Here is a 27951-nt window from a genome sequence, read left to right on the forward strand (position 1 = left end):
TGCTTTTCAACACTGATGTATCACCAGCCAAACATTGTGATATAGTTATATATAATGATGTCTGAAAATTAAGAGGAAGGAGGACTTCAAAGCGGTTTGAACTATCTCAGTGCAGTAGCCAGCCAGCCCTCCACAGCCATTCCTCTTTTGTACCACGTTGTAGCTTCCATCTGCACTGATGGGACAGCATATACCGACAGTATCACCTCACCTCAGCGCCTCTCACTGCCCCCAAGCAGACACACCAGCTCCCTTCTAGTCTACCCCATGGGCCTCGCTGCTTCATGCTGCGCCTCATGGTGCCAGCGCCACAACCTGTCCCACAATCTCCATCTTGCGGGCAGCCGCTTGAGGGGAAATAGGCACCACTGCTACCACCAAACCACCATGAAGACCTGGGCCTGGAGGCGAAGAAAAGGAGCTAGCACTGCTCTTGCCGCTGCTCCCTGCATGCTCCCTCCTCAGGGGCTCAAGGGACTCGGCCATGCCTCCGCTTCCCAGCGTCAAGTGTGAGGCAGAAGGGAGGAGGCAGCCCACTTGTTTGGCTGGAGAAGGGATGGTGCTGGCAGGCAAGCGGGCAGGTGGGCGAGTGAGTGAGCCAGTGCAGCGCTCAAGAGGTAGGTGCAGGCACAGCTGCTGCCCCCAGGACCACTCCAGTATCTTAGGGGATGGCTGGGCAGTGGAGGGAGGGAGTGGGCCTCAGGTGGCCTTGCATGGCTCTCTAAGGAGAGCTGAGGACTGAGAAGGCCATGCATGAAACACTGGTGACACCTGCTGGCTTTCACAGTATATTGCCTTGCCTAAAATAGTGAATTTGTCACTGTGGTGCAGGTTTCAAAACCGTTTTCAGGTGATGAATCGATACATCGCCCATGCCTAGAGCCGACATGGTCTTTATTTATTTATACCTCAGGTTCAGTGAGGACAATCATTTGGACTAGGTGAACCCTGAACTGCGCTCCCAGTGACACATCTCGAAGCAGCTCTGCTCCCTGTCAAGAAAAAGAAAGAAAGCTTAAGGCAAAGGTGGGGAACATGTGGCTCTCTTAGATGTTGTAGGACTAAAACTCCCATCAGCCCCAGCCAGCATAGCCAACGGTCATAGATGGAAGGAGTTTCAATCTAACTTTACATGGAGGGCTACAGGTCTCTGGTTTAAGAGAAAGCTATGAGCTTCATATCAACAGCTGTTGATGAATTACAGTGCAGAACACAAGCCATTTCAACTTGTTCTGTGAAGCTTTGGAAGGAAAGGGCCACCTTTTAAACACTGATTTTTTGCATTCTCTGTTGCAATAAATGTGAGAGCTGAAACAGTCTCAGAAACGCTTAACTGAATGGATCCTCCAGATCCAGGAGCAGACTATCTCTGGATTCCAGTTGCTGGGGGGAAAGGAGGAAGAGCAAAGGAGGAGGCTTGGCTTTTTGGAAGGCCATGGGTGGCCACCATGGAAGTGAAACAGGGTGTTAAAATAAAACAAACATTTGGTCTGATGAAGCAGGGGTTTTAATGGGGGTGGAGGGGAGGAAGCAAGCCTCCAGCGCTATCAGGATGTTGGCAGAGTTTGCTAGATGTTACTGATGTATAGATATCATTGCTTCACACCTACTTTTTGTGCTCTAGCTACTAGTGCGTTCATGCCCTGCTTGCAAACTTCTTGTTAGGGCATCAGGCTGGCCCCTGGGATGTGAGAATCCTGCTCTTAGGTAGGCTTTTTGCCTGATCCAGTAGGACCTTTTAAATTTTTTTAGTGTAACATCACATAAAAGATACAAACTGCCACAGGATCAGGAAAAGAAGGGAGAGAGAGAAGGGGGAAAAAACACCTGCATACAGCCAGAGAGCAACTCACAATGTTCACATTGGTGAGGATAGAATCATAGAATCATAGAGTTGGAAGAGACCACAAGGGCCATCGAGTCCAACCCCCTGCCAAGCAGGAAACACCATCAGAGCACTCCTGACATATGGTTGTCAAGCCTCTGCTTAAAGACCTCCAAAGAAGGAGACTCCACCACACTCCTTGGCAGCAAATTCCACTGTCGAACAGCTCTTACTGTCAGGAAGTTCTTCCTAATGTTTAGGTGGAATCTTCTTTCTTGTAGTTTGGATCCATTGCTCCGTGTCCGCTTCTCTGGAGCAGCAGAAAACAACCTTTCTCCCTCCTCTATGTGACATCCTTTTATATATTGGAACATGGCTATCATATCACCCCTTAACCTCCTCTTCTCCAGGCTAAACATGCCCAGCTCCCTTAGCCGTTCCTCATAAGGCATCGTTTCCAGGCCTTTGAAAATTTTGGTTGCCCTCCTCTGGACACGTTCCAGTTTGTCAGTGTCCTTCTTGAACTGTGGTGCCCAGAACTGGACACAGTACTCCAGGTGAGGTCTGACCAGAGCAGAATACAGTGGCACTATTACTTCCCTTGATCTAGATGCTATACTCCTATTGATGCAGCCCAGAATTGCATTGGCTTTTTTAGCTGCCGCGTCACACTGTTGGCTCATGTCAAGTTTGTGGTCAACCAAGACTCCTAGATCCTTTTCACATGTACTGCTCTCAAGCCAGGTGTCACCCATCTTGTATTTGTGCCTCTCATTTTTTTTGCCCAAGTGCAATACTTTACATTTCTCCCTGTTAAAGTTAATCTTGTTTGTTTTGGCCCAGTTCTCTAATCTGTCAAGGTCGTTTTGAAGTGTGATCCTGTCCTCTGGGGTGTTAGCCACCCCTCCCAGTTTGGTGTCATCTGCAAATTTGATCAGGATGCCCTTGAGTCCATCATCCAAGTCGTTGATAAAGATGTTGAATAAGACCGGGCCCAAGGGGGGAGGAGCCAACATGGCGCCGAGGTAAGACGCGCTTACCGGTGCTCTTCGGACTTCTTTTAATCTTCTTTTAATCTTTTATATTTTTATCTTAACTGACCCAGTCAGTTTTTGAAGTATTTTATAATTGCTGCAGCCGCATGCTTTGGAAACTCTCTGAGAGATTTGGCCCTGCTCCAGACTGTTGCAGGCTGCTCTTTGTTTCTCTCTTATCAGCGGGCCGGCCTTAGCTGCTAAAAGAGTTGAGAACGCCATTATCTTAATTGCGTGTCAAGTGTTATGTCATTTTAAGAAGCGTATAATCCCTGGCCTGAGGAAAGCATGGGTCAGAAAAAACGCTTGAGAGACTTTGACGAGCCCCTATCATCCCCTAAACCAAAACTATCAAGGTTGGTGCCACACCGGAATAGAGGAGGGAGTGACCATGCCGAGCAGTGCTTTGCAGTGGAAACCCAAAATCGCTTCCTACCTCTAATTGATTTAGAAGCTACTCCAATTCCGATGACTCAAAATGTTTCAAAAGTAAAGCCTGTAAAGGAGAATACGAAAGAAAAACTCTCATCACAGGAAGATGGTTTGGCATCTGATATGGGGGAGTTCCCCGGTTGTGAGCAGTTACACTTAGTAATTAAGACCCTTCACTGTATTTTTAAAAGGCTGGACGAGGTATCTTCACAATTATTCAATATCCTGCTGAAAATCGAAAAACTTGAATCAACAACAGAACCCTGTGGCACCCCACTAGTCACTCTTCTCCAGGATGAAGAGGAACCATTGATGAGCACCCTTTGGGTTCGGTCAGTCAGCCAGTTACAAATCCACTGAGTGGTAGCATAGTCAAGACCGCATTTTACCAGCTTCTTTACAAGAATATCATGGGGCACCTTGTCAAATGCCTTGCTGAAATCAAGGTAGGCTGCATCCACTGCGTTCCCTTCATCTACCAGGCTTGTAATTCTGTCAAAAAACGAGATCAGGTTAGTCTGACATGACTTATTTTTTAGAAATCCATGCTGACTATTGGTGATCACAGCATTCCTTTCTAGGTGCTCACAGACTGTTTGCTTAATGATCTGCTCCAGAATCTTCCCTGGTATTGATGTCAGACTGACTGGGCGATAATTATTTGGGTCTTCTCTTTCCCCCTTTTTGAAAATAGGGACAACATTTGCCCTCCTCCAGTCTGCCGGGACTTCGCCTGTTCTCCAAGAATTCTCAAAGATGACTGCCAGTGGTTCTGAATCACATCTGCCAGTTCTTTTAATACTCTTGGATGCAGTTCATCTGGCCCTGGAGACTTGAATACATCTAGACTAGCCAAGTATTCTTGTAGTATCTCCTTAGTTATTCTGGGCTGTGTTTCCTCTGCTGAATCATTTGCTCCAAATTCTTCAGGTCGGGCATTGTTTTCTTTATCGGAGAAGACTGAGGCAAAGAAGGCATTGAGGAGTTCAACCCTTTCTGTGTCCCCTGTTTGCATTTCACCATCTTATCCTCTGAGTGACCCCACTGTTTCTTTGTTCTTCCTTTTGCTACGAACATACCCATAAAAGCCTTTTTTGTTGCTTTTAACCTCTCTAGCAAGCCTGAGTTCATTCTGTGCTTTAGCTTTTCTGACTTTGTGTCTACACGTGCTGGCTATTTGTTTGAATTCCTCTTTGGTGGTTTCCCCCCTTTTCCATTTTTTGTACACATCCTTTTTTAATCTTAACTCAGTTAAAAGTTCTTTAGATAGCCACCCTGGCTTCTTTAGGCACCTTCCATGTTTCCGTCTCATTGGTATTGCCTGAAGTTGTGCTTTTACTATCTCCCTCTTAAGAAACTCCCAGCCATCATGAACTCCCTTTCCTTTTAGTATTACTGTCCATGGGATCTCACCCAGCACTTCCCTAAGTTTTATGAAGTCGGCTTTCTTAAAGTCAAGAAATTGAGTCCTAGTATGCTTGGCTGCTCCTTTCCGCTGTATAGTAAGTTTCAGAAGAGCATGATCACTCGCGCCTAATGAGCCTTCCACTTCTACCCCACTAACCAGGTCCTCAACATTGGTTAGGACCAGATCTAAAATGGCTGTTCCTCTTGTTGCTTCTCCCACTTTCTGGACAATGAAGTTGTCTGCAAGGGCAGTGAGGAATCTGTTTGACCTTATGCTCTTGGCTGAGTTTGACATCCAACAAATATCTGGGTAATTGAAGTCCCCCATTACTACTATCTCCCTTCCTTTTGCATGCTTTGTTATAGGTTTCAGAACTCACAGAGTTAAAGAGTTCTGTGTTACGTCTTTTTCCTGAGGCGTGGTTACAAACACTTATGGGAGTGGTTTGACTCTGAGTGAGTCAGTCTGCCTCTGGTACGCTATGCGAGAGGGAGGATGGGCGAGCTTTCGCCAGGTCTGATTTATGCTGTTATTCTACATGATTAAAGGCTAAGAAGATAAGGAAAGCCTTGTGTCTGTTCTGAGTTTATTACCCACACGCTGCAATTTGCTTCTAACTGCTGCGATTGCTCTGCTACCGGCTGAAGAGGCAGAAGGACTTTTGGAGCGGCATGGATAGTTTACAAGCTGCGCAGCGGAAGCGTGCCGGACACCATGTTTGGCCTTTCTTGGCACTTATGGCACTTTTGGCCTCTTGGCTGCATAGGTCATGGGTGTTTGCCAACGCTTTGAAGCCTTTGCAGCAAGATGGCAGGCAGTCATGAATCATATAACGTACCCTTCGAAAAATTAAACGGACAAAATTGGGCGGAATGGAGTCGGAAGCTGAAGGCCTGGCTGGTAGCCAAGGGTTTGTGGGCAGCGGTTCAAGGGCCTCCATTACCCCCACCAGGAGCCGGTGCTTCGGCAGCAGACATTGCAGAGGCACACGCCTCACAGAGAAAGAATCAGAAAGCCCTGGGAGCTATAGTGCTCAGTTTGGAGGGTTCCCAACTACCCTTGGTTGAAGGGCTGGACACTGCTCAGGAGGCCTACCAAGCTCTTGAGAGGGTGCACCACAGAACCACGGCTGGTGCAAAGATCCACACCACCAGGCGCTTGTTTGAGATGAAGCTGCGTCCCGGTGGGAACATCAGACAGCATGTTACTGAGATGCTCTCTGTTTTCAATGAGTTGAGGCTGTTGCAAGTCAACTTCTCAGAGGAGCTGAGGGTTTATATTTTGCTCAGCTCTCTGGACAAAAGCTATGACAATTTGTGTCTGTCTATGGAGTCCATGAGTCCACAGGATTTGACTCTCCAGTACGTGACAGGACGTCTTTCGGACGAACAGGAAAGGCGTGTCCGAGAGGGCAGGTCTGGCGCAGGCAGCTCCACCGGTTGCAGAGGGGGGGCCAAGCCAGATGAGAGCTCTGTTCAGGCTTTTTCCACTCGTCGGTGCTATCTCTGTGGGTCCAACAGCCACTTGAAAAGGGCTTGTCCGCAAAGGAGCAGAGAGGCCGGGCAGGATGTCTCCAAGGTCGTTTCCCATGGGAACCAGTCTCGGAGAGGAAGCCAGCGTGGGAACGCGAAGGAAGGACGTGACTCAGAGAAGGGAGACTGTTATCATCTCACGGCTTCTCTGGCGGCTTTGAAAAACAATTCCAGCAGGGACACAGCTGTGCAGTGGGTGGTTGATTCAGGTGCCAGTCATCACCTCATTGGAACGCCACCTGCTGGGGGGCTGCGAAATTGCAGGGCTGTTTCAACTGGAATGACTGTTACGTTCGCTGATGGAACACAAAAGCCAGTTTCTGCTGTTGCTAATATCTATCTTTCCTTTTTACAGGCGGAGCTAGAGGTCTACGTTGTGCCGGAAATGCATTGTTGCCTGTTATCTGTACCTGCTCTTGTGAAGCAGGGGTACAAAATCTGCTTTGAAAATGATGCCTGTTCCATTTTCAGAGGGGGGAGACAACTTGTCAACATGGAAAGCAAGAACAATCTCTTTGTTCTGGAAACACCTCTGGAGGGTGGGGGGAATGCTGGAAAAGCACAGGCGCAGTGTGCTAGTGTTCCCAGTCATGATTCATGTGTTCATGTATGGCACAAGAGAATGTCTCATGCTTGTTTGGAGGATGTTAAGAGGTTGCCCAGCTGCACCAAAGGTTGTAAAATCACACCATGTGAGGGATCCCTAGAGTGCAGGGCATGCAGAAAGGTTCAAAGGTGCAGTTTTCCCGGGATAAAGAGGGTAACCACAAAACCTTTTGAGCTGGTTCACACAGACCTTGCAGGACCCATGAAGTGTGAGAGTCTGGGTGGGGCCAGGTTTCTGCTGACGGTGACAGATGATTTTTCTCAGAATTCATGGTGTTTCTCTCTCAAATCGCAGGGGGAGGCGGCGCAACTGATCCAGAATTGGGTTGCGGAGGTGGAACTAAGGTTCTCCACCAAGGTGCAAGGGTTCAAGAGCGACCGAGGGTCAGAGTTTACTGGGTCTGCTCTGAAGGAGTTTTTCAAGCAAAAGGGAATACGTCACCAGGTGACGGGTGCAAAGTCTCCTCAAGAGAGAGGCGTGGCAGAGCACAGGAGTGAAACACTGGCTGAAGCTGTCAGGGTTTTGCTGTGTGACTCTGGGCTGCCTCAGAGCTTTTGGAGTGAAGCTTGGAAAGCTGCCAACTTTACGTTTAACAGGTCCTACAATCACGCTGTAGGTGACACACCGTTTTTTCTGTTGCACAAGAGGAAGCCACAGGTGCATTTCTTCCGTTCGTTTGGTTCAAGGGCTTCAGTGCCAATACCAACAGCACAACGGAAGGAGGGTGGTCCAAGGTACCAGGACATGATCTTCTGTGGGTATGATCCTGCAACAAATGGGTGGAAGTTTGCATACCCAGAGGGTGATCAGACCAAGCTGCTGGTCAGCAAGCATGCTGAGTTCTGTGAGCAGGGTGGTTGGTCAAGACTCAGTGATGGTCCTGATTTTCTCTCAGAATGTCTGTCTGATTCTGAGGAGGAAGGGGAGGCAGAGGCTGAAGTCTCTGGTGAGGACCAGGTCCAGGATCAAGGTCCGGAACAGGTTTGGGCGTCTCCAAGGGTTGTGAAAGGAGTGTCCAAGAGTGAGCCTTCATCTCCTGTTAGCATAATGGAGAAAGCTCACAGACGGATCGTCAAGTCAGAGGGGGAAGAGTCTGATGGAGAAGACACACTTGCTGGCCCCAGTGGGTCAGAAGGGAGTTCAGATGAAGCACCCCAGTTTGTGCCCAGGCGTTCTTCTTGGGCAACAAAGGGTGTTCCACCTGAGAGGTTTCAGGTCACCAGTGCGTGGGTTGGTTTCGCACAATGTGATTCTGGGAGTGTGGAAGGGATTCAACATTTGCCTGGGATAGATGCCAGTGGGAGGCAAAAGGCAATGGGAGGTGAGTTGAACTCAAATAGGTCTGTAAATAGGGGTTCAAAGTTTCCCTCAGGATGCAAGACGAGAGGGGGTGTTATAGGTTTCAGAACTCACAGAGTTAAAGAGTTCTGTGTTACGTCTTTTTCCTGAGGCGTGGTTACAAACACTTATGGGAGTGGTTTGACTCTGAGTGAGTCAGTCTGCCTCTGGTACGCTATGCGAGAGGGAGGATGGGCGAGCTTTCGCCAGGTCTGATTTATGCTGTTATTCTACATGATTAAAGGCTAAGAAGATAAGGAAAGCCTTGTGTCTGTTCTGAGTTTATTACCCACACGCTGCAATTTGCTTCTAACTGCTGCGATTGCTCTGCTACCGGCTGAAGAGGCAGAAGGACTTTTGGAGCAGCACGGATAGTTTACAAGCTGCGCAGCGGAAGCGTGCCGGACGCCATGTTTGGCCTTTCTTGGCACTTATGGCACTTTTGGCCTCTTGGCCGCATATGCTTGGCCATCTGTTCCAGGAAGGCATCATCTATGTCCTCTGTTTGGCTTGGGGATCTATAGTAAACTCCCACAACGAGGTCTCTGTTATTCTTCTCTCCCTTAATTTTGACCCAAATGCTCTCACTTTGTCTTTGAGGTTCTAAATCTTGGATCTCTTCACAGGTATACACATCCCTGACATATAACGCCACTCCTCCTCCTTTCTTGTCTGGTCTGTTTCTCTGAAATAGATTGTATCCCTCCATTATTACATTCCAATCGTGGGACTTATCCCACCAGGTTTCAGTGATGCCTATTATGTCATATTTAGTTTGCTGTACCAAGAGCTCAAGCTCATCTTGTTTATTTCCCATGCTTTGTGCATTAGTGTACAGACATTGAAGTCCATTAATCATTCCCCCGTGTCTCTTATTTAAGGATTTTTTCCTCCCACCACTAGGTCTGTGTGCTGTTTGCTCCATTCGGTCTATGACATTTGGATGATCATCTTCATCAATTGATAGACTCCTACCTTCAGGTGCACTGTCTCCCTCCCCCACATTAGTCAGTTTAAAGCCCTCCTGATGAGGTTTCTGAGATTTTTGGCAAAAACATTCCTCCCAACCGCTGTGAGGTGCAGCCCATCGCTTGCCAGAAGTCCATCTTCAAGAAACTGCAGTCCGTGATCTAAGAATCCAAACCGTTCCTGTTTACACCATTTGCGAAGCCAGCTGTTCACTTCCACTATTTTTCCCTCTCTCCCTGGGCCACGTCGTTCAACTGGGAGGACAGATGAGATGACAATTTGTGCATTTAATTGCTTCAATTTCCTGCCCAGAGCCTCGTAATCTCTTTTGATCTTCTGGAGGCTATTGCTTGCAGTGTCATTGGTTCCCACATGAACCAAGAGGAAGGGGTATTTGTCAGTGGGTTTTATGATTCCTTGCAGTCGTTCAGTTACATCTTGGATCTTAGCCCCGGGGAGACAGCACACCTCCCAAGACATCTTGTCAGGCCCACAGATCACTGCTTCTGTTCCCCTCAGTAGGGAATCCCCTATCACCACTACACGCCTCCTCTTAGGTTTGGTTGGGGTTCTTCCGTGAGCTGTCCGTTCCAAGGTCGCCTGTACATTCCCTGAGGACTGACTTTGCTGCTCGTCTTCATATACCTGATCAACTGTAATGAGGGAGAGATCCTCAAATGGAGTCCGTTCTTCATCTTCCATGCTAGGGGAGAGGACTTCAAAGCGATTGTGTATTTCTAAACAATCAGAGCGAACCCTGGGCCTCCTACTTCTTTGAGTCACATTTCTTCATATATCTGGCACCTGTGTTGGTGAACTAGCCTCCTTCTCAGGGGTGTCCCCTGTCTCCTCCTTGGTGGAGACGGTGTTCTCTGTTGCTTCCAAGAAGAGCTCCAGCTCTCTAATTTTTTTTTTAAAAGGATATTTATTGAGATTTTCCACAATACATTAAAAAAAAAAATCAAAAAAGAAGAAAACAAAAAAGTTAAAAACACATAGAATTTACAATCCTTATTTTCAATAACATATTTCCCTGACTTCCCCACACCTCCCCTTCTTGTATTCCAGTTCAAAATTGTTAGTTCAACAAGTTCTTGTCCCCAATTTTTAACCTTATTATATTTAATTCATTTTAGCTAACCAATTTTAACTTATAAACATCAATATTTGTACATCAGTGCTCATTCTTAAAAACCCTTTTCTAAAGTCGACCCAAATTCCCTTCCACGAATTCCCCAATTTTTATACTAATAACAAAACAGAATAAAAAGAAACAAAATATAGTTGTACACCCTTTGGATTCCCAAATCCCACCCCCCCTTTCCCGGTTCTGATCCCCAACAAGTGTCCATCAGTCTATCTGCTATCAGCCTGGAGACCTCACATCCGAGGCTCTTAATTCTCTTTCAATTCCTCTCTGCTGTTTTTTTTGATAGTCCTTTATATTAAACATCAAATCTCGGAGAAGCTCTGTCCCAGTAGGGTCCATGTTTCTTCCAGCCAGACCTCCATATTTAAAAGTGGAGCCCAAATCTTGTTTCTTGCCCCTTTTAAGTCCAAATGTCCCAAAAGCTCCAGCTTCCACCTTGATCAGATTTGTAATCCATAGGTCTTCAGATCTCCCCATAAGGAGATCTCTCCATTCTTCATTCTCCAGCTCAAACCAGATTTTCATCATCCAGTTCTTATTCTCCTTTATATCCATCTTGACAGGCCTCTGGCTCTCCTTTGTCATCTGCAGCATTGCAGCTCCTCCTTCCCTTTCCTCCGGAACAACAAATATCTCTTTCTCCACTCTCTCAATGTTCTCAATGTTCTCTTCTTGTCCAGCTGCATAAACTTCCTGAGTCAAGTCCTTATCAAATTCAGTGTGTTTATTTACTGTTGAGTTCAGGGTTGCAACATTTGTAGCCAAAACATCACTTTGGCCTTGTAACTTTCCCAAGAGAAGAAACACTCTGTCCAATTTAGCCTGAATTTTTCCTCCTTCAGCCATTCTTGTAATGTCCCAAAACCCCCTCTAGAGGGATTCTGGTTGCTTAATATTCCTTCCAGTTCAAAACCAAAAGTCAAGTTAGTTTGTATCAGTTCTTCCTTGTTTTCAACAATTTATAACCAAATTGTAACAAATATAACCAGCAGAGACAACAGAAACAAAGTTCTCTTTTTTCAGCTTTGACAGCTAATTTGACAGCTGTCAAACTCTTCTATATCTCCTCAACAGGCTCTCTCGCGGATCACTCCCGGGTCCAGGGAGGTGTCGCTTCAGCTCTCAAAATTGGCTCTTATCCTCCAGTAAAATTACTTATACTGCCAAATCGTGAAATTAATGGCTTTTATCCAATAAAGAAGAAGAAGTTCTCTCGACCTTAGTTATCTATTCCTTGCTTTAATTTTTTTACAGGACGGGGAGACGGACTTCCTTTTTGCGCCTTCCCTGATCGTGCCAAATTCAGAATTTTTTTCCCTTTCAAGTCCAATTTCCGTACTACTCACGGGTTGTTGATTTTGGGGTCCGATTGTTCAAAGGAAGAAGTCAGCGCTCTCCGACCATGGCATGCGGCTTCACTCTGCAGGAGAAGCAGTCGACTCTCAGCACCACGCCACTCACCCCGTCCCCCGTTCCAAAGCCTTTAAAAAGGCTCCTTTGTGGGTCGGGGGGCGCAAATGGTGCCCGCCGAGTCACCAGGTCCACAGGCTTCAGCGCCTGTGGTTTCTGAGGGTCCCCGTGTCGCCGCCGCGGCAGGACCCGTCTGCTACAGAGCCGATTCCCTCCGGAGCTCGGAGGGAATCCGCCATTAGACGATGGCGCTAACCCGGAAGTCTCCAGCTCTCTAATTCTTTGGAGCGTAGCTACACGTTCCTCTCGGATGTACCTCTCGGGATTTTTTGTTGTTGAAGTGAAAGATATCTGGGCCCACCACAACCAAAAGCTCAAAGTGTTTCGTGTCCCCTTCAGCCCCTCTGCAGTATCGGGATGGGAACTTCCACCCCGCAATAGCACACAGACTGAATCCCTTGAGAGCTTCTGCCAGCCAGTAAATAGTACTGAGCTATTTTGACCAGTGCTCAGAGCTGATATGAAGCTGCTTCCTTTGTTCTCCTAATATACACATTGTTTACACAGTTTTCTCTGATATAATCCATTTAATAATAATAATTTATTATTTATACCCCTCCCATCTGGCTGGGTTTCCCCAGCCACTCTGGGAAGCTGCCAGCAAAATATTAAAATACAACAATTCATCAAATATTAAAAGCTTCCCTAAACAGGGCTGCCTTCAGATTTATGAATGTCATTATCACTAACATATTTCATGCATACTATATGCGTTTTTAAAAGTATTACTTGGCTGGAGACCTGCATTGCAAATTTCAGGGGGTGTCTGCATTTTGATTTGCATATTGTTTCGGAGGACAGGTAGGTTCACCTTTACTGTACTGAATTTCTTCCCCATTCCTACTCTGAACAACATAGACTGACACACAGACCAGACCCCCTGGTTCTTGACAAGATTCTGACAAAAATGCCTACTTGTCTGTGTTGTTTTGTTGTTCTGTTAAGTCCTTAAGATGACGTGAGGTTTGGGAAGGAGTGGGCCCATCAGCAGCCCTTGGTCTTGTCTTCTAACTGGCCTAATGTGAATCTTAGCCCCATGGACAATGACAAATCCTTGCTAGGAGGAGGTAAAAACATAAGAAAGTAGAATCTCCTGGATCAGGCCAAAAGCCCATCTAGTCCAGCATCCGCCTCTCACAGTGGCCTGCAGGAAACCCGCAAACAGGCCTGAGCACAAAAACACTCTCCCTTGGGGCAGTCTCTAGCAACTGGTATTCAGAAGTATTGTTGCCTCAACTGTGGAGGCAGAGCCTAGCCATCATGGCTAGTAGCCACTGAAAGCCTTATCCTCCATGAGTTTCTCCAGTCCTCTTTTAAACCATCCAAATTGGTAGCCATCAATGGCTACTCTGGGAATGAGTTCCATAGTTTAACTATGTGATATGATTATGATTATTAAATTAAAATTATATTCTTCCCTTGCTGTCAAAGAAGCCCAGGCTGGCAAACCAAAAACCCACCCACATCCACCCCAAAAAGTAATACCTCTCAATTAGCGACGTTAAAAAAACCATTGTAAAATATATAGAAACAATAACATATCCTCACAGCTAAAAATTTCAAAGTTGCCAGAAACAGTATCTATCAGCCAGATGCATTTCACAAATGGAGAACCACTTGCAACATACAGAGAAGTGCTAATTTCAGAGGATAGTGATGTTCCCGCACTTCTCAGAAATATGAATTTGGGCAAACAAAACCCGATTTCTCCTCCATCCCAAAATCTGTGGTTTTTGGGTTGTTGGTATTTGGGGGGGCTCACTTTATTTCCTTTGGATGGGGACTCTGGAGTGTACAGAGATGTCAGCTTCGTTCAGGAGCTGACAGAGGCTGAGAATGAGGGCAGACAAAGAGAGACAAGAACACTGGAATGTGGGAAGGAGGAGGGCCAGCCTAGCTGCCTGACAGAGAATAGAGAGCAGGCAGCAGATGGCTACAGTAACCTGATCCCTGAGCATAGTGGACAAGGAAAGGGAGGCTAGAGCAGAGATACACAAACTAGTAGTTTGAGCTCAGAAACAGAGGGAGGGAGGCCGGGAATAGCCAGTCCAAAAACTTGAAGGTGCGAAAGGGTCATTGAGAGGAGTGAAAAAGAGTGAAAGTGAAAGGGCTTTTCCCCCTGTTTGGAAGAAGAGGAAGGGGAGGAGTTTAGACTCGACAACTGGGAACTTGGAGTCAGACATGGAGTGAAGGAGCCCTGGAGTGATTTATGTGTTTGAGCAATAAACCTGAGATAATTATGACCAATGTCTCGCTTCTCTGGGAGAGCCAAGCCATTACCTCCCCGTACTACTTCTTGACAAAAAGTACTGGCATATTTATGGTATGATAAGGTCAAAGCACATAAAGCATTTAAAAACCATATTGTCAGGAAGGCATTGTTTAATGTCTGGATAAGATATAAGGACCTACTTGAAAATAAAACCCCAAGGTGGTTGTCACCGATGGAAGCGAAGGCTGAGAAAAAGCTCAATATGGAGGCCAAATGGCTGAAATATTGGGAAATTTTGGAACAAGAGGGAGATAAATTGAAATTGCAGAGTTTTGAAAAACTAAAAAACAAAGTGCGAGATTGGCTTCATTATTATCAAATAATGGGGGCATACAATTTGGACAAGAAAATTGGATTCCAGGTGGAAAAATCAAAATTGGAAACAGAACTGTTAGATCCCAAAACTAAGACTTTGTCAAGGATGTATAACTTGCTGTTGAAATGGAATACTCAGGATGAAACGGTGAAATCTGCTATGATTAAATGGGCACAAGATGTTGGACATAACATTATGATGGCTGACTGGGAACAGTTATGGACCACAGGTATGAAGTTTACGGCATGTAATGCCTTAAGAGAGAATATTATGAAAATGATATACAGGTGGTACATGACACCAGTCAAGCTTGCAAAAATCTATCATTTGCCCGATAATAAATGTTGGAAATGTAAAGAAACTGAAAGTACATTCTTTCACCTTTGGTGGACGTGCCCAAGGATTAAGGCTTTCTGGGAGATGATATATAATGAAATGAAAAAGGTATTTAAATATACCTTCCTGAAGAAACCAGAGGCCTTTCTCCTGGGCATGGTCGGCCAATTGGTGCCAAAGAAGGATAGAACTTTCTTTATGTATGCCACAACAGCAGCAAGAATACTTATTGCAAAGTATTGGAAGACACAAGATCTACCCACCCTGGAAGAATGGCAGATGAAGGTGATGGACTATATGGAACTGGCGGAAATGACCAGCAGAATCCGAGACCAGGGAGAAGAGTCGGTGGAAGAAGATTGGAAGAAATTTAAAGACTATCTACAGAAATACTGCAAAATTAATGAATGTTAGAATGATGTTGGATTGAAGTTAAGTGGTTTTCAGCAGTAATGTTATAAAGGAATGTGCAAAAATGGATTGTTAACAGGTGATAATCTAAAGTTATAATATATTAAGATTAAAGATTAGGATAAAAACAAAGAGGGAAAGGATTTGCTGAACCAACTAATTGAACTGGAATACAAAAAAGGGAGGTGTGAGGAGGTCTGGGGAACAAGCAAATGAAAGATAAGATACGGAAAGATTGAATTGTTTTTAACTGTTTTTACTTAGTATTTTTTCTTTTTCTTTTTCCTTTTTGTAACATTTTGAAAACTTTAATAAATATCTTTTTTTTAAAAAAAGACAAAAAGTACTGACTCAGCGGTGGGTGACTTAGAAGGCCGAATGAACCCATGCTCCAGGTTTTTATCGAGGAAGACCTGCAAGGCTTCATGCTCTGGTTCCGTCAAGGAGTACAGACGACTTACTAGCAAAGGTACCCTGGGCTGCACGTCTATACCACAATCGAAAGGCTTATGGGACGGAAGCCGGTCTGCCCCTTTCTCTTCAAATACGTCCTGGTAATCCTGGTAGATGGCAGGGAGATACGGGGTAGCCCCCTACATGGGGGCGGCTGCCAGCACTTTATGACGAACATGAGGACACAGGTCCGGGACGCGCACTGTCCGGCTAAACCAGTCAATCTGCACGTTGTGCAGTTCCTGTCAGTATATGGAAACATCACCGCTGCAGACAGCCAGTTTGTTGACATCACATGATGCGCCTATCTGTGGGAAAGAAGAATTTCCCAGGAAGTTCACAGGCTGGATAAGTCTTTGTGAAGAGTGTAACTTGAAACCTTCTGACTGCGCATGTTCAGGAAGTTTGTCTGACTTGCTAGAAGAACTGAACTGAAAGGACGTGTTTTTCTCTAGTGCTGTGATGTCAGAAATAAAAAGCATGTAAATAGATTTCTGACTTATTTTCTTTCCCCTGCGGAAGCAGGAGGGAGGGGTTGTGCATTTTACCCACGCTTGGGAAAATGTCGCCTATCAAAATCTCCCTGGTCTGTCTGGATGTCAGCCAGAGGAGGTTACCGGTAAGCAAGCTCCGAGGACAGTGAGAGGGGCCAGCCTCTATGGAGGGGGCTTGCAAAACAACAAATGGTAGCAGAGCCTGATGGTTGCAACAACAAGACGGCTGAGCACCAGGTGGGAGAAGTTTTTTTTCTGATAAGCAGCGATCCACGGACCTCTGAGATGCTGATTTATGGCTGGATGGTGAACGCGAATTGAAGAGTCTTCGGTTCCCTGAGAAAAAAGGCTCCTGTTTTGGATAAAACAGAGCGGAGAGAAGCCAAATACTTCACATTCCACAGCTGATAAGAGTTGCCGTTACTTGGAGACGGAGTCGTGAGTACTTTTTGAGCTAAATTTATGGGCTGGTTAGCTTAAAAAGCAAAGAGAGAAGAGAAGATTCAAAAACGAAAGCAAGGCTGGGTGTTTTTCAGCGACGCTTGTTGTAAACAAACTGTTGGAAAGGGGACTTTCCAAAGCAGAGTGCAGCTTGCTGGTTGCTGTTGGATTGCAGCGAAGGCTTGTTGTTTACAGATTCTGTGGAAGGGAAAATTCCAGACAGCTGAGCTGACTGCCAAGTGCAAGCAGCTTGTAAACAGCCCAATAGACTTTTGGATTTTCCAGTTTGTAGCTGAAGCTGCAGCTTGGGATTAAAGATGGCTCTGTTCTCTCAGAAACTGAATAGCCAAAACTGGCTAGAATGGTCATTTGCAATGGAATTTCTGCTGGTGGAAAAGCAGCTTTGGCACTTACTCCAGACCCCACAGCCTGTTGCTGTACAAGCACAGGGGGAGAAGGCTGCAGTTCAAAGTGAATTGAAGCAGCGTGTCCTAAGAGTTTTGGCGGAAAATGTTGACGCTCATCTTGCGCCAGTCCTAAAAGGTGCACAAGAACCAAGGGCCGCTTGGGAATCACTCCGCAAAGCTTGTGAAGCTGGGGTGGGAAGCAAGGACCGAGAATTGGTTGCGCCAAAGGGGGAGAGCCAAGATGAAGCTAGCCAAATTCTTGAGAGCTCATCGAAAGCTGGGAGGAGCTTTGAGCCACAACAGGGAAGGGGAGAGACTGTTGCTGCTGTTGCTGTTGATGATCCTAGCACTGCTGTTGGGATACTGCCAGGGAGATAACGTCCATCTGAGCCCCCAAGCCGGCTGCCGGACGATCCATCGACCTCCCGTTGTCACGCAGTATCAGCAATTAGCGGCATGAAGCCTTAGAAATAGATTGCCACATTCCTAGGCTGGTGCACACTCTTTCAGCAGAATCCACACAGCAAAAGATGCACAGCAGGAGAGCATATTTACAGTTTATTCAACGTTTGTCAGAACAAAGGAAAGACATGACCGTCTGCTTCAGCGTTCAAGCACAGACAGAGAAAACGAAAGCAATAGCAAACATAAACATCCTGCAACAGGAAATACACAGACTCTGTGACTCATAGCCTGCTCCCTTTTAAGGTGGAACGGAAATATCCTAACATCCTCCCCCTTTTCGTGTAACCTGTAGTACCTGTGGTTCAACCCAATTGCAACCTCTGTACGTAAACCTTAAGTTGTTCTCTGTTAACAACCTTAGACAACAGATCAGCAGGAATTTCATTTCCTGCCATGTAGGACACCCGAATCAGTCCTTTTTGAATACACTCTCTTGCACGATGTAGCTTAATCTGCAAGTACTTGGTTCTCTGCTTGCAACTCTCCGAGTTCAGCAAAGCCAAACAAGATCTATTGTCTTGATACACTTGTATAGGACATTTCACAGAAACCCCGATGTCCTTAAACAGTTGCATCAACCATTCACAATCCATGAGTGAAAATGACAGAGCATTGAGTTCTGCTTCACAGGAACTTAGGCTCACTGTAGTCTGCTTCTTGCACAACCAGTCAAACAGGCAGTGGTTGTACATGTAGCATACTCCAGAAGTGCTTGTACCATCCGTGGTGTCACTTCCAAAACTTGCATCTGCAAAGATTTCAAGACCTCCAGTCTTCTGACTGGTGAACCTCAGCCTGTAGTGCATAGTCCCTTTCAAATAGCGGGCTACGCGCTTCAGAGCTTTCCAATCCTGAACAGTAGGATTGTTAGCATGTCTGCTAAGCAGGTTAGTGCTTACAGCTATGTCAGGTCTTGAGCATCTAGCAATGAAATTCAACTTGCCTAGAATACATCTGTACAGCGTAGTGTCAGAAAACGCTTCAGCAGTACTATCTACCTGGTAACCTGTCACCATCGGTGTGTCTGCTGGGTTTGCATCAACCAAATTCAACCTGGTTAATACATCAGCAATTTTCTGTGTTTGGTGTACCAGAAAATTACCTGCTTGGTCCCTCTCCACCTGCAGAGAAAGATAGTTGGATACCTCACCAAGATCCTTCATGTCAAAGTGCTCCTTCAGTTGAGCTAGGGTGCTTTGATAGAAAGCCTGATTCTTCCAAAACATCAGAAGATCATCAACAAAACATAAACAATACAGTTTGTTTTGCCCCTCCTCCTTGACAAACACACACGGATCAGCTTTGCCCTGGTGAAAACCTAGAGAAAGCAACGTTTCAGTGAGTTTTGTGTTCCAACACCTGGCACTCTGCTTGAGACCATATAAGGATTTCCGCAGTTTACAGACCATTCCCTTCTGTATCTGCATCCCGTCAGGTGGAAGCATAAACAGCTCCTTGTTCAAAATCCCGTAAAAAAAAGCTGTATTTATGTCATGATGGGAAACATGCAGTTTCTCCTCCGCAGCGATCTTGAGCATCAGCCGAATGCTCTCATATTTGACGGTGGGCGAGTAAGTCTCGTGGTAATCCTGTCCTGGTACCTGTGAAAAACCTCTGGCAACCAATCTGGCTTTGTGTCTGACAACCTTGCCATTCTGGTCTGTCTTGGCCTTGAAGACCCATTTGCTGCCAACCAGTCTCATTCCTGGGACTACCGGTACCAGTTCCCAAGTTTGGTTCCTGTTCAAGGAATCAACTTCAGCCTTCATGGCATTAAGCCAAGGCTCAGCATCTTTAGAGGTTAACTCCTGAACCTCTTTGAAGCTTGAAGGTTCCCACACCTTCTCTGAGCTACTAAGAACAGCAGTTGCCGTCTTAGCAAACTCATCAGCAAATCTCTTTGGAGATCTGCCTTTGGTCGCCCTTTCAGACCTGCGAACCAGATGCAAGTCTTCTGGACTCATCTCCTCTTTCTTAGGAGAAAAGTGACCAATGGTGAACAGTGGTTCTTCCAGTTCATTGTCAGACGCATCAGATGGTCTGACTGAGGCCTTTGCGCTCTTGTAGTCTGCTGTGTCATCACTGTCACTGACACCAGCAGCAGCGCCGCCCACTAAACTGGAATCCGAACTCTGATCATCATCATCATCATCATCCTCATCTTCCTCAACATCATCTGCCTTTTTCACATCACCTTCATCCTGCTCTGGGTAACTCTGGAAAATTCCCACATTTCCCCCCCACTTAGGATTGTACTCAACACTCCTTGTGAACTTTATGGATTTAGAGTTAGTCATCCATACTCTGTATGCACCTTTTTCGTACCCCATGAACAAACCATGTGCCCCACGCTTCCCAAGCTTGTTGCTTTGTGGGGTGTGTACCCACATGTCAGAACCAAAGATTCTCATGTGCTTGACGTTCGGTTTTTCCCCAAACATCTTCTCGTACGGAGTACAACCAATAGGTGATGACAGTCTGCGATTAACGGTATAAACTACCGTTGACAGAGCTTCCCCCCAAAACTTCTCAGGGAGGTTGGCATCATGCAACAAGGTTTTCATTCCTTGCAGCAACGTTTGATTTGCTCGCTCCGCAAGCCCATTCATCCATGGCGATCTAGGCGTTGACATGTCATGCTGGATTCCCTTCTCAGTCAGGAAAGTTTCAAACTGCTGAGAAGTGAACTCCCCGCCCCGATCGGTAAACAGACAGCCGATACGTTTACCGTGAACATTCTCCAACCAAGCAAAGAATGCCTTGAACTTAGGAAACGCTTGTGATTTCTGCTCGAGCATAAACACATGAATGTACCTGGAAAAAGAATCAATTAGAACCATGAAGTACCTTGCTCCTCCCAAAGAGGGCGCAAGAGGACCAACCAGGTCTGCATGCACTAGCTGGTAGGGTTTGGAAGCCTGCCTGCTAGACTCCTTGCCTTTTGGAGCAACCTGCACCTTGTTCTCTGCACAAGATACACATTTCATGTGAAATTTACAGGGTTTGATGTTCAAACCTTCAACCAACTCAGGCATCTTGGCCAGCGCTTGCCAAGAGAGGTGACAAAATCTTCGATGTGCATCGTGAATGCATCCTGCATGAAGAACTTTGTTAGTTTGTGCAACACAACAAGAATCAGCATTAGACACAACAGCATTGTCATCATAAGTTATACAGAATAAACCATCTATAAACTTTGCATACAAAATGTCCTCTTTGCCTTTCCTGATGACACAGGCGTTCCTCTTGAAGGAAATCTCAAAACCACGCAGAATCAGCTGTGGGACGCTAAGCAAATTGTCCGCAGCTCCTGGAACAAAAAGTACATTACTGATGGTTGTGTGCAGACTTGCAAGTTTCACAGTCCCTTTTCCTGCAATTTGCAACATCCTTCAATCAGCCAGGTGGATCTCTCCTTCTTGAGGTGTGAAGGAGATAAACAGGTGCTTATCCTTCGTCAAATGGCGCGTGCACCCTGAGTCAACAACAAATCTGGCTTTAGCCTTTGGAGCAGTCTTTGCAGCAAGCAAAACCTTGTTTTCCACCGGCGTGGACTTTTGCAGCTTGCCCCCCTGCTCCTGGCAATCAGACTTGCCTTTAGCCTTTGGTGAAGCAGTGCCAGCAAACAACGCTTTGTTTTTCCCTGGCGTGGGCTCTTCACCCCCCTTCTGCTTCGGGCCATCTGCAGGCACCTTGTTTTGTTTACCTCTGGCCTTCCGGCCTCTGCAAAGGCGATGACCTTGGTTCCCACGAGAAACAGAGCTCTCAGCTGCCGACTCCTTGGCTCCCCCTGGAGACTGGAATGCTGCCTGGGATGACGTGACAGTCAACTCCCCCTGCAGCTTACAACCAGTGCCCTCGGCATCCCTGCATTCATTCGCATTCTGGGAAACAGCCAGGACCTCCGATGCATTCAAACTCTGGGCTGGGATGACTGGCAGATGGGCAGCTTTGAAAGCATTCCACATCTCATGTGCACTGGCCTTGCCAGCCAGGGTGATTAACTCTTCAGGAGCCACTGAGAGCAAAATTATCCCAATGGCTCTTGAGTCCTGTGCCGTCCATTCATCTGTCACAGGGGCTGGGGGGTCCTCAGAAACGGTATTCCACACTCCAAGCTTTCTCATCTGGCCCTCACAGTACCTTGCCCAGGTCTGATAGTTGTGGCCATTTAGCTTTAGTGGACACGGAGCTGCTTCTAAGGATTGTAATAGATCCATCTCAGCCCTTTACGTGAGCCCAAGTCTCTATGCCTTCAAAGACTTATTATCTTGACCCCCATTAATCACGAAGCCTTCTTGGCTCGGCTCCCAGGCCAATTAAGCCAGCCGGAGTTCTGAGACTCTGAGCCCACAGAAAAGCCTCTGCTTTCGCTTTTCCACATACCTCAGCAGTGTTGGGAAACTGCCAGGGAGATATAGTCCATCATGGCCCCAAGCCGGCTGCCGAACGTCCATCGATCTCCCGTAGCCAGGCAGATCCAGCAGTTAGCGACACAAAGCCTCAGAAATAGATTGCCACATTCCAGGCTTGTGCACACTGTTCTTTATCAGCAGAAACCACAGCCAGAAAGCTTGCACCGCAGAAGAGAGCATAATTTACAGACTTTATTTAGCGTTGAACAGAACAAAGGAAAAACATGACCGTTCTGAGTCAGTGACTCCGACCGACTGAAATCGAAAGGAAACAGCAAGCATAAACATCCTGTGACTAGGACATGCGCAGACTCTGTGACTCTCAAAGCCTGCTCTCTCTTAAGGTGGAACGGAAATATCCTAACATCCTCCCCCTTTCCGTGTAACCTGTAGTACCTGTGGTTCACCCAATTGCAACCTCTGTGTGTAAACCTTTAGTTGTTCTTTGTTAACAACCTTAGACAACAGATCAGCAGGAATTTCATTTCCTGCCATGTAGGACACCCGAATCAGTCCTTTCTGAATACACTCTCTTGCACGATGTAGCTTAATCTGCAAGTACTTGGTTCTTTGCTTGCAACTCTCAGAGTTCAGCAAAGCCAAACACGATCTATTGTCTTGATACACTTGTATAGGACATTTCACAGAAACCCCGATGTCCTTAAACAGTTGCATCAACCATTCACAATCCATGAGTGAAAATGACAGAGCATTGAGTTCTGCTTCACAGGAACTTAGGCTCACTGTTGTTTGCTTCTTGCACAACCAGTCAAACAGGCAGTGGTTGTACATGTAGCATACTCCAGAAGTGCTCGTACCATTCGTGGTGTCACTTCCAAAACTTGCATCTGCAAAGATTTCAAGACCTCCAGTCTTCTGACTGGTGAACCTCAGCCTGTAGTGCATAGTCCCTTTCAAATAGCGGGCTATGCGCTTCAGAGCTTTCCAATCCTGAACCGTAGGATTGTTGGCATGTCTGCTAAGCAGATTACAGCTTACAGCTATGTCAGGTCTTGAACATCTGGCAATGAAATTCAGCTTGCCTAGAACGCATCTGTATAGCGTTGTGTCAGAAAACGCTTCAGCAGTACTGTCTACCTGGTAACCTGTCACCATCGGTGTGTCTGCTGGGTTTGCATCAACCAAATTCAACCTGGTTAATACATCAGCAATTTTCTGTGTTTGGTGTACCAGAAAATTACCTGCTTGGTCCTTCTCCACCTGCAGAGAAAGATAGTTGGATACCTCACCAAGATCCTTCATGTCAAAGTGCTCCTTCAGCTGAGCTAGGGTGCTTTGATAGAAAGCCTGATTCTTCCAAAACATCAGAAGATCATCAACAAAACATAAACAATACAGTTTGTTTTGCCCCTCCTCCTTGACAAACACACATGGATCAGCTTTGCCCTGGTGAAAACCTAGAGAAAGCAACGTTTCAGTGAGTTTTGTGTTCCAACACCTAGCACTCTGCTTGAGACCATATAAGGATTTCCGCAGTTTACAGACCATTCCCTTCTGTATCTGCATCCCGTCAGGTGGAAGCATAAACAGCTCCTCGTTCAAAATCCCGTACAAAAAAGCTGTATTAATGTCATGATGAGAAACATGCAGTTTCTCCTCCGCAGCGATCTTGAGCATCAGCCGAATGCTCTCATATTTGACGGTGGGTGAGTAGGTCTCGTGGTAATCCTGTCCTGGTACCTGTGAAAAACCTCTGGCAACCAATCTGGCTTTGTGTCTGACTACCTTGCCATTCTGGTCTGTCTTGGCCTTGAAGACCCATTTGCTGCCAACCAGTCTCATACCTGGGACTACCGGTACCAGCTCCCAAGTTTGGTTCCTGTTCAAGGAATCAACTTCAGCCTTCATGGCATTAAGCCAAGGCTCAGCATCTTTAGAGGTTAACTCCTGAACCTCTTTGAAGCTTGAAGGTTCCCACACCTTCTCTGAGCTACTAAGAATAGCAGTTGCAGTCTTAGCAAACTCATCAGCAAATCTCTTTGGAGGTCTGCCTTTGGTCGCCCTTTCAGACCTACGTACTAGACGCAAGTCTTCTGGACTCATCTCCTCTTTCTTAGGAGAAAAATGACCAATGGTGAACAGTGGTTCTTCCAGTTCATTGTCAGACGCATCAGATGGTCTGACTGAGGCCTTTGCACTCTTGTAGTCTGCTGTGTCATCACTCTCACTGACATCAGCAGCAGCGCCGCCCACTGAACTGGAATCCGAACTCTGATCATCATCATCATCATCATCATCATCATCATCATCATCCTCATCCTCAGTTTCCTCAGCTTTCTCAGCATGATCTGCTTTCTTCACATCACCTTCATCCTCCTCTGGGTAACTCTGGAAAATTCCCACATTTTCCCCCCACTTAGGATTGTACTCAACACTCCTTGTGAACTTAATGGATTTAGAGTCAGTCATCCATACCCTGTATGCACCTTTTTCGTACCCCATGAACAAACCATGTGCCCCACGCTTCCCAAGCTTGTTGGTTTGTGGGGTGCGTACCCACATGTCAGAACCAAATATTCTCATGTGTTTGGTGTTGGGTTTCTTGCCAAACATCTTCTCATAGGGGGTACAACCAATGGGTGATGACAATCTGCGATTAACGGAGTAAACCAGATTCCCCAAAGCCTCCCCCCAAAACTTATCAGGGAGATTGGCATCATGCAACAAGGTTTTCATTCCTTGCAGCAATGTTTGATTTGCTCTCTCCGCAAGGCCTTTCATCCATGGCGATCTGGGGGTTGACATGTCATGCTGGATTCCCTTCTCAGTCAGGAAAGCTTCAAACTGCTGAGAAGTGAATTCCCCGCCCCGATCGGTAAACAGACAGGAAATACGTTTACCGTGAGCATTCTCCAACCAAGCACAGAATGCCTTAAACTTCGGAAACGCTTGCGATTTCTGTTCGAGCAAAAACACATGAATGTACCTAGAAAAAGAATCAATTAGAACCATGAAGAACCTTGCTCCTCCTAAAGAGGGCGTAAGTGGCCCAACCAGGTCTGCGTGCACTAGCTGGTAGGGCTTGGAAGCCTGCCTGCTAGACTCTTTGCCTTTTGGAGCAACCTTCACCTTGTTCTCTGCACAAGATACACATTTCATGTGAAATTTACAGGGTTTGATGTTCAAACCCTCAACCACCTCTGGCATCTTGGCCAGTGCCTTCCAAGAGAGGTGACCAAACCTTCGATGCGCTTCATGAATGCAACCTGCATGAAGAACTTTGTTAGTTTGTGCAACACAACAAGAATCAGCATTAGATACAACAGCAGTGTCCTCATAAGTTATATGGAACAAACCATCCATAAACTTTGCATGCAAATAGTCCTCTTTGCCTTTACTGATGACACAGACGCTCCTCTTGAAGGAAATCTGAAAACCACGTCCAGTAAGCTGCGGGACGCTCAACAAATTGCTTGCAGCTCCAGGAACATACAGAACATTACTGATGGTTGTATGCAAACTTGCAAGTTTCACAGTCCCTTCTCCTGCAATTTGCAACGTCCTTCCATCAGCCAGGTGGATCTCACCTTCCTGAGGCTTGAAGGAGATAAACAGGTGGCGATCCTTCGAAATATGGCGGCTGGCACCTGAATCGATAATAAACCTGCCTTTGGCTGTCGGAGCAGTCTTTACAGCAAGCAAACCCTTGTTTTCCACTGACTTGGGCTTTTGCAGCTTGCCCCCCTGCTGCTCCTGGCCAGCAGACGTGCCTTTAGCCTTTGGTGAAGCTGTGCCAGCAGACATAGCCTTGTCTTCCACTGGTGTGGGCTTTTGCAGCTTGCCCCCCTGCTTCTGGTCAGCAGACGTGCCTTTAGCCTTTGGTGAAGCTGTGCCAGCTAACAAAGCCTTGTTTTCCACTGGCGTGGGCTCTTCACCCCCCTTCTGCTTCGGGCCATCTGCAGGCATCTGTCTTTGTTTACCTCTGGCTTTCCGGCCTCTGCAAAGACGATGACCTTGGTTCCCATGAGAAACAGAGCTCTCAGCTGCCGACTCCTTGGCTCCCCCTGGAGGCTGGAATGCTGCCTGGGATGACGTGACGGTCAGCTCCCCCTGCAGCTTGCAACCGGTGCCCTCAGCATCCCTGCATTCACTCGCATTCTGGGAAACAGCCAGGACCTCCGATGCAGTCAAACTCTGGGCTGGGATGACTGACTTGTGAGCTTTCATCAAAGCATACCACATCTTACGTGCCGTCACGTTGCCAGCAAGCGTAGCAATTTCCTCCAGAGAGACAGATAAGACTATTATGTCAATGACCCTCGAATTCTGGGCCTCCCATTTCTCTGTCAGAGGATCTGGGGGGGCTTGAGACACAGTATGCCAGACTCCATACTGACGCAGCAAACTCTCACACCATTTTGCCCAGGTCTGATAATTGTGCCGATTTAACTTTGGGCACTCAGTGGCCTCTGAAGCTTCAAAAGCGTGGAAAAACTCCATTCCAGCTTTTTACTTGAGCCGTGAGCCTTTATGCCTTCTTATCTCGGCAGCTCATTAATCACGATGCCTTTTGGCTCGGCTCCCAGGCCAATTAAGCCTTGCCGGAGTTCAAAGGCTCCGTCCGAGGTAAAACAGAAAAGCCTCCCTTCCTTTCGCTTTTCCCACGTACCTCTCAAACGCAGTCTGTTGCAGCTTTACTCTCCTGTAGGTGCTGTGAATCTGGGCCCGAAACCTTGTTGTTGGGAAACTGCCAGGGAGATATAGTCCATCATGGCCCCAAGCCGGCTGCCGAACGTCCATCGATCTCCCGTAGCCAGGCAGATCCAGCAGTTAGCGACACAAAGCCTCAGAAATAGATTGCCACATTCCAGGCTTGTGCACACTGTTCTTTATCAGCAGAAACCACAGCCAGAAAGCTTGCACCGCAGAAGAGAGCATAATTTACAGACTTTATTTAGCGTTGAACAGAACAAAGGAAAAACATGACCGTTCTGAGTCAGTGACTCCGACCGACTGAAATCGAAAGGAAACAGCAAGCATAAACATCCTGTGACTAGGACATGCGCAGACTCTGTGACTCTCAAAGCCTGCTCTCTCTTAAGGTGGAACGGAAATATCCTAACAAGCAGTCTGTTGCATTCTTACTCTCCTGTAAGTGCCGTGAATCTGGGCCCGAAACCTTGTTGTTGGGATACTGCCAGGGAGATAACGTCCATCTGAGCCCCCAAGCCGGCTGCCGGACGATCCATCGACCTCCCGTTGTCACGTAGTCACGCAGTATCAGCAATTAGCGGCACGAAGCCTTAGAAATAGATTGCCACATTCCTAGGCTGGTGCACACTCTTTCAGCAGAATCCACACAGCAAAAGATGCACAGCAGGAGAGCATATTTACAGTTTATTCAACGTTTGTCAGAACAAAGGAAAGACATGACCGTCTGCTTCAGCGTTCAAGCACAGACAGAGAAAACGAAAGCAATAGCAAACATAAACATCCTGCAACAGGAAATACGCAGACTCTGTGACTCATAGCCTGCTCCCTTTTAAGGTGGAATGGAAATATCCTAACAGAGTGAAGCTCAGAAATCAAGCATCCCCACTACAATTGCTACAGAGGAGAAAGCTGTAGCTCTGAACGCTGTTCGTCAGGAGACACCACGTCAGGAGAAAGGAGCTAGAGGGAGCTCTGTAAAGCCGGAGGCTTCAAGCAAAGGTTGTACCCAGTCCCAGGCAAAACCAGATATGGCTTTGATGTCACTAAAAGCCACATCATCCGTGGAGAACTCATTTATTGTAGACACAGGAGCGATGCAACACATGGCATCACGCCGGGAACTGTTTTCTACATTTGAGAAGCAACGCTTCGGTGTGAAACTGGCCAATGGTCAGGAAATGGAAGCGACCGGGATCGGAACTGTGTATCTAGAAAGCCTGAACTTGACTATAAACAATGTTTATTTTGTTCCTGATTTAAAGTACAATTTGCTGAGTGTTTCTCAGATAACTAAGAAGAAACTGGCATTATCGTATGATGAGGAAAGCTGCAAAATCTACAAAGATGGAGATCTTATCTTTCTGCCAGAGAGAAAGATGGACTATATCTGTTGACATTTGATGAAAGTGATTATAAAATGTGCACAGCATGTGAATCTAAAATGCTTTCTCTTGCAGGTATCTCGAAAGAAGACACGAGAGGAAAGGCAACAAAGATTAACT

General features: G+C 46.5%; 1 protein-coding gene across 1 annotated transcript; it reads right to left on the bottom strand.

Annotated features, from left to right (window-relative positions):
• Positions 1-294: 294 nt before the first annotated feature.
• On the bottom strand, positions 295-26978 carry LOC144324910 (uncharacterized). The gene is made up of 4 exons (XM_077922997.1): positions 26916-26978; positions 24497-26468; positions 909-992; positions 295-672 (listed from the first exon to the last, which is right to left on the bottom strand). The coding sequence occupies exons 2-4, from the start codon at positions 26234-26236 to the stop codon at positions 295-297; spliced, it is 2202 nt and encodes a 733-aa protein (XP_077779123.1). The 5' UTR covers positions 26237-26468; positions 26916-26978.
• Between the last annotated feature and the right edge of the window lie 973 nt (positions 26979-27951).

The sequence above is a fragment of the Podarcis muralis genome, chromosome W (genome assembly GCF_964188315.1).
Source record: "Podarcis muralis chromosome W, rPodMur119.hap1.1, whole genome shotgun sequence".
Classification (NCBI taxonomy): domain Eukaryota; kingdom Metazoa; phylum Chordata; class Lepidosauria; order Squamata; family Lacertidae; genus Podarcis; species Podarcis muralis.